Here is a 7,024-nt window from a genome sequence, read left to right as displayed (position 1 = left end):
GAGGAAAGTGTGCACGTACGAGCATGTGTGTGTGACGCTCCTGACTCGAGCAGGTAAAACCCGACAGGTGAGAGTCCGTCATCGCTGAACATACGAGACGTCAAACATCAAAAACCTCAGAACAAACACTGAGCTGACGAACCAACGTTTAAATTCATAAAGCAGACTCCGTGCGAGGCACACTTCCTGACTGTGTGTGACGCCGACATAAAGAGCTCAAATAAAAGCTGGATGTGGGTCACACCGACTGAAGACCACCAACAGGCTCAGGCTCTGCAGTAATTAAATATGAAGCACGCTGTCATTTTCAGGCTGCGGAGACAGAAACACATCAGATCAGGATGACGTGGATTCAGTCTTCCTGTGTGACAGAGACACACTGCCGTACTTTTGTTGATTGGTTCGTAGGCTAACGACCCAGCTCACTGCTCAATCTGCTAGCTGATGTTGCCTTAGCATGACTAAAGTTATGTTAGCTTCATGTTCTGTTAGCACACAATGAAATGCTAGTAGCTTGACACTGCCAATGTCACGTTACTAGCTTTAGGTCCTGTTAGCAGACATTTGTTTACCAGTAGTTTAGCACCACTGATGTTAAATGTTAGCCTCCATGTCCTGTTAGCCAACAATGAACTGCCAGTAACTGAACACGGCTAATGTTATGTTAGCTTAACTGTGTCGTCTTTTGACAAAATTGCTAGTAGCTTAACACTGCCAGCGTTCTGTTTGCTTTGTGCCCTGCTAGCCGACCTCAGTTTACCAGTAGTTTAACACCGCTGACGTTATATTAGCTTCATGTCCCATCAACTGCTTCTCCATATTAATGTCTTTCTCTTCCAGCAGCAAGACGTCTGACATCAGGGTCAAAATATCAAAAACTCATGTAAGTAATCTACATAAAGCAAACATCTTTCATCTTACACGAACAAAAAGGAGGCATTTAAAGGTCTTTGACATCATATTTAACTTCCTCAAATAAACTCAGTGTGTTCATCTTGGTACAAACTGAAAACTAATCTGCAGTAAGAAGAAACAGGGAACTGTTTGTGTCTCCTGAATCTGTGAGAAACAAACCACACAAACGCTCTGCTAATCACAGACCTTTGGACTGCAGCTGAGTCACATCAACACCAGTTATACAAGAAAAAAGTCTTTTCTGTAACAGCAGCAGAAGTTATCAGCTGCTCAGAAATGCTCTTTCAAGTTCATATAGGAAGAACACACTTCATCCTATCCACGGTTTTATTTCTGTCAGACTGAAACAACAAATCTGAGCAGCCACTTTCTTATAACCATGAGATAATAATGAACAACGGTTTCCACTTTGGGGATAAAACCTTTGAAATGTTCATCTGTTAACGGTGAAACGCAGTAACTGTAGCAGGAGAACACACACTGACTCGGCTAACAAAGATACTGCTGTTACCAACATTAGCTAACATTAGCTAACTTTAGCTACTATAGCGAGCGGTCGTACCAGACCAAGAACTTCACCATTTGATTTCAACTTTTCATTTGCAAGATGAAGATTGTGTTATTTAGTGTCACGTGAAAAGATTCTTCTTCTCTGAAGAATCATTTCCTCTTTTAAACAAACTGAACTTTATTTTCAAAGATCCCAAATCTGTCAGGTTGAGTTTTGGGGAGATGTTGACCTGGGAAAAACCCGGAGTCTTGTATTAAAGCACATGATGCAGAAAAGGTGTTTTCATCAAGGTGTAAAGATGAGATTTCATCAGGAGGCTGAACAGTTTGTTTCTCCTCTAACAGGACAGTCGCTTCAGATCCATAATTTATCAGCTTTGACTCATTCTGTGAAAAACTCTCAAACTGAACAGTTTGGTCTCTGCGGCACGATGACGGCAGCAGACGTCCTTTTCATTTTTAGATGTCTAATAAACGAGATGAAAGCGTGCTTCTCTTCTTCGTCTTCATGGATTTCTGTGTAGATTTACGGCAGTGCGCCGTGAACCATTTCATTAAGCTCAGGTGCACCTGATATTACAGGTGAGGATGTTTCCTGTTTCCCGACTGTCCGACTTTCTGTTGTTTTTCTCACCATTACAACAAAGATCTGACAGCAGCAGAAAGACCTGAACACAGTGAGCGTCTGATACTTCCTGTTTGCGTCCTTCCACATTTTGATATTAAAACCTTGTTCTTAAACAAAGACGATACTAAACTTCATCATCATCATCATCACATGTTGATGTTTACATCCTCACAGGGTCAAGTGAAATATAAAATAACACGTCTGATCCTGGTTTATTCAAACAAGCTTAGACAATTAGCTGATGAATCAACAGAAAATTCAACGGCAGCTTTTTTGATGTTCGTTGTCTTTCTGAAGCTGAAGGTTCCAGCTTGCTGCTGAATAAATCCGACTATTTGAATGCTGGTTAGACAACACACCCAATAAATCAACTGGGACTCTGTTTTGAGCATTTTTCATGATGTTCGATGTTTTACTGACCAAACAATGAACTGATCAAGAAAAGAATCAGCAGATTAATCGATGATGAAATTAGTTGCAGCCTTAATTATTTCAAATGCCACGTTTTTAACTTCAAACTCGTGTCTCTGTTCATACTTGAGTCTTTCTTTAGTCTCCGTGTGTTTTAGTGGTTTATCATCAGCCTGTCAGTCTCCTGTGAAGCTGCTATACAAATAAAGTTTGATTGACTGACGCTGGCTGCGTCCAAACCCAGCCTTCTGTCTCACGTTAAAACCTGACCAGTCTGTCCAGTTTGAATTCCTCAGCTCACCAGTTCAGTCTCATTCTCCCACACCAGGTGACCCGGGGACCAATCAGCTGCAGGGTTTCGAACTAGCTCTCAGGTGTGAGAACGCCCTGCAGCTTCAACGTGACCAATCAGAGAGCTTCAAACTGACAGAAGACGTTAAAATGGAAGAAATAAACAATCAAGGGCTGAAACATTCAGTCGACTCACTGATGGCAGTAAAACGTCACAGTGATGTTTGGACGGTTAGAATAAACAGGACATCTGAAGACGTCACCTGGGACATTTTATAGACCAAAGAAGAAGAACCACTTTATATATGTTAAAGTGGTTCTAATCTACATTTATATAACAACAATGTATGAAGTGACAGTGAGCTGGTGACTCATCAGGGACGGTCTGACAGCTTCACTGTGCTGAAGACAAACTGTTAACTGAATATTAACTGAGATGTGTTGCATAACAACCCCCCCCCCGACACACACACACACACACACAATGAGCTGGTAATAATCATCCTTTGTGAGAGTTTAACAAGAAGGAAGTGCTGGATTATTCATAAATATGAAGAGTGCAGATAAAAGTGACAGTGGGGCGTCTTCAGTACTTAATAAATGTGTGTGTGAGTGTGTTTTCTAGTAAAATCCATAATGCAGCATTCCGGGGTTTCCTCCTACGGATTAGAAAACGATGAACGTAAAGGAAAGCTCGACATCTGTCAGTGTGTCAGTGTGCAGGGTGATCAGGCGGGAACCTCTCAGACAGCAGGAGGACTCGGCAGGACCTGCAGCCCCACGCAGCACTTCTGTCGACAACATCGCGAGCTAACAGCGTGCTAACCGACAAGCTAGCCAGCACGTTGCTAAAGAAGACCAAATAATCCCCCTCAGCTACACCACCTTATTCACTTCCATCTACCACATCATGTCGTGTTCATATTTTACTTCAATGTTTTTATAATTCTATAAATATTCAAAAATATTTTTTATAACATCCTACTGTTCTTTTTTAAATTTGTGTCTCTGGAAAAATACAGTTTAAAGACCAAATGAAACGTGGACACAAACACACAAACACACCCTGCAGCCTGTAACAGGCAGCAATCACTGCAGCTCACACACACACACACACACACACACACACACACACACACACACACACACACACAGGCATGCAGGCAAACATTCCTGCAGGAACACATACGTACACGCATGCATGCACACCCACTTCAGCTGTAATAAGCAGGCTGTGCTTCTGAAAGAGGACGGCAGCGATTATGTAACCACACACACACACACACACACACACACACACACACACACAGAACAGTGTGTATGTTAGGAACTATAAACTGAACGTCCTCCTTCAGACAACAGACTCAATCTGAACTCGTTTCTGCTCTGAATCTGATTCGAGATCATATTTCCTCACAGAAACCGTCGAGCGTCTGAACTCGCGCCGAGTCGCTCAGTCGAATCCTAAAATGTCAAATTCAGCGAGTCCCGTTGGCTTCTCGTGCAGCAGCTTCCTCTCGTCTTCGGGAGACAGCAGCGTGTGCAGGCGGCACGTCTTCAGCAACTAACAATTATTATTATTAATCAGTCTGCTGATCATTGTCTATTATTTATCTATATATATATCTATTAGTCAAGTGACCGTTTGTTAGCTTAGCAACAGTAATAGTCAGTGTTTGACTAATGCTAATGTTAGCATGTCCAGCTAAGTAGCTTACTACCTACAGTAGTAACCAAGCGTTAGCGCATCACTACATTCTATTTTGGGGTCACATGCTAAAAAACCCAAAACATTCAGGACTGAAACGTCGGTCCTGGATGCTAACAGAGTTCAAGCTAACATTAGTGGCTACTGTCGCAATCTTTATTCAATTTAGGGAAGCTTCCACTCCTTTTACGTTACGTTAGCAAAACTCATCGGTTAGCCTTCGACTTTTATCTTGTAACGTAAAAACGTTGAAAGTGTGTCGGTCCTTCGCGCTGTACGTTATTTTCACAAGCAGCAGGCGTGACCTCGTCTGGCGGCCATGTTGGACGTCTTCAGAAACAAACAACCAGAAAGCTTCCTGTCTTACCTGTACAGTGTCCGTGACGTTTTCCCGCCACGCTGTCCAGCACAGAGAGGGTCAGGTTGTCCGGCGTGTCGGGAGGAAGAGGTGTCCCTCCTCCTCCTCCTCCTCCTCCTCCTCCTCCCCCGCTGCTGGTCTCTGTGATCAGGCTGGCCTCGGAGCTCTGCTCGTCGCTGGACAGAGACGGACTGCGGACATCTCCTCCTCCGGAGCCAGAACCGGAACCAGAGCCGGAGCCGTTAGCGCTGCAGGGCACCGTCACCAGACCGGTCCCTGTGGCTGAGGGCCAGGAGGGGGGGTCCTCACTGTCGGGGCTGCAGGAGGTCAAAGTTTAAAGTTAGTCTACGTGTTTATTCAGCACTTCTTCTTCTTCCACTTCCTGCAGTGATGCAGATGATATACGACACCGAACTGAAACAATTAATCTAACAATCGATCAACAGAACATGAACTATTTGGATGATCGATTAGTTGAGTTATTCTTTCATCCACTCAGTTTGGAAACGATGGTTTCGTCCTGAACAAACATCTTTAGAGGGACGTCTGAGGCCACAAAGTCTGGAAATACAAGATGCAACCAACAAGAGAACAAGTCAAAAACAACCTGAGGTTGGGATAAGAAACGGCACCTGACCAAATCATGACACCCTGTCTCAGCCTGAACAGCCCCCCTAATGCAGCTATCCAGACCAGGACCCTGTGTCAGAGTTTACCTGGTGCTGTTCACAAACAGGACATACATTTGTAAGTTTCACTAAGTTAGCACCAACATGGGGCCAGTCGGGGCCCTTACAGGTTCATCCGGCCGTGTCCAGGTCAAAGTGCGGTTTACATATCTGCAAGTATCCCACGTCTCACCTGAACACCTCCCGAGCCTGGCCGCTCTCCGGTGACGTCTCCCTGAAGAAGGGTACGACCCGGGACAGGCTGGCCCTCCGGCGGGACGCCCCGGTCCCCCCGCTGGCCTTGTCCGCCACCCCGCCAACAAACCCCCCGGCCCGGGTCAGCGCCGTGGTCTGCTTCTTCAGGAACTTCTCCAGCGGTTTCATCCCCGCCGGCATGGTGGGACGCTGGGGGGGGGGGGGGGGGGGGGGGCAAAGATACACTGGTGGGTGGAGGGGGTGAGGTTTAGAGGATGATGATGATGATGCAGAGAGACAGAGGTGGGGGGGGGGGGACGGTGGCTCCTACATCATACAGCCCCGCAGCTCGGGGTGGCAGGTGTGAGCAGGTGTGAGCGGACCCCCCCCCCCCCGAGGTTCTGGACGGGTGCTCTGGAAGAACAAACTGATTTTAACCCATTTGTGGAGGTGGAGGTGGTGGGAGGTTCAGGTGGGTGAGTGGTGGAGGTGGGCGGCAGAGAGTCCTTCTCTCTCTCTCTCTCGGATATCACCGCACCGCGCTACTAACCCCCCCCCCAAAAAAAGAAATCAAACCAGAGACCTGCTCCGTGTGGCCGCTCCTCCCCGGCTGCACCGTGTCCTCCTCCCCCCTCTCCGCTCTCTGCGGCCGCGCGTAAACACCGAGCGACGGCTCCGGGACCGAGCGCTCGGTCCGTGGGCGGAAGAGCGGACAATATGAAGCCCGGACGAAGCTCTCCGGTGATCCCTCAGTGAGGTGGCCCGGGACACCGTGTCTGTGTTGGACCAGCAGCGGCGGATTCCTCCGTGATCTCTCCGAGACAAACGGCGGGTGAATGATCGACGTTGAGAGGGTTTGTTTTTTTTACCTCCTGTCACACCTGGAGGAGGGAAAACCCGCCCGGCCCGGTGCGTTTGGGTGCTGTGGGTTTTCTCAGCGGCAGCAGCGGTGTTTTCTGTTTTCAGGTCAGGTACTGCAGAGGCTCCGACGGTCCGCCTGCCTCACGGTCCCCCATCGGCTCACCAGTGCAGCGCCAGGCTCTCTCTACCTCCCTCTCTCTCCTCCCTTTCTGCTAAATTAGTGGAATGAGAAGTGACTCGTAACATTCACACTCCTCCCCCCCCTCCTCCCCCCTCCCGCTCTGATCTGCTGCAGTTGCGCGCTCCCGACACACCGACGGAACGGGCGCGCGCATGCACGTTTACTTCTGGTGCTGTAAAATTGATGGAAATGGAAATATCCCTGACGACAAGGCGCAGTAATATTAATCAGTAATATTCATTAGTAATATTCACCAGTAATACTCATCAGTAATATTCATCAGAAATATTCATCAGTA

At 47.1% G+C, this 7,024-nt stretch overlaps 1 protein-coding gene across 1 annotated transcript in view; it reads right to left on the bottom strand.

Annotated features, from left to right (window-relative positions):
* rapgefl1 (Rap guanine nucleotide exchange factor (GEF)-like 1) overlaps positions 1–5,885 on the bottom strand; it is a 27,668-nt gene extending 21,783 nt beyond the window's left edge. Inside the window, exons 1-2 of the mRNA XM_070923614.1 lie at positions 5,683–5,885; positions 4,831–5,138 (exon numbers count right to left, since the gene is read on the bottom strand). Of these exons, the coding sequence (XP_070779715.1) occupies positions 4,831–5,138; positions 5,683–5,885 (511 nt within the window). The remainder of the gene's footprint in view (positions 1–4,830; positions 5,139–5,682) is intronic.
* Positions 5,886–7,024: the final 1,139 nt, after the last annotated feature.

Source organism: Enoplosus armatus, chromosome 17 (assembly GCF_043641665.1).
Source record: "Enoplosus armatus isolate fEnoArm2 chromosome 17, fEnoArm2.hap1, whole genome shotgun sequence".
Taxonomy (NCBI): Eukaryota; Metazoa; Chordata; class Actinopteri; order Centrarchiformes; family Enoplosidae; genus Enoplosus; species Enoplosus armatus.
This window is presented reverse-complemented; position numbering and strand designations above follow the sequence as displayed.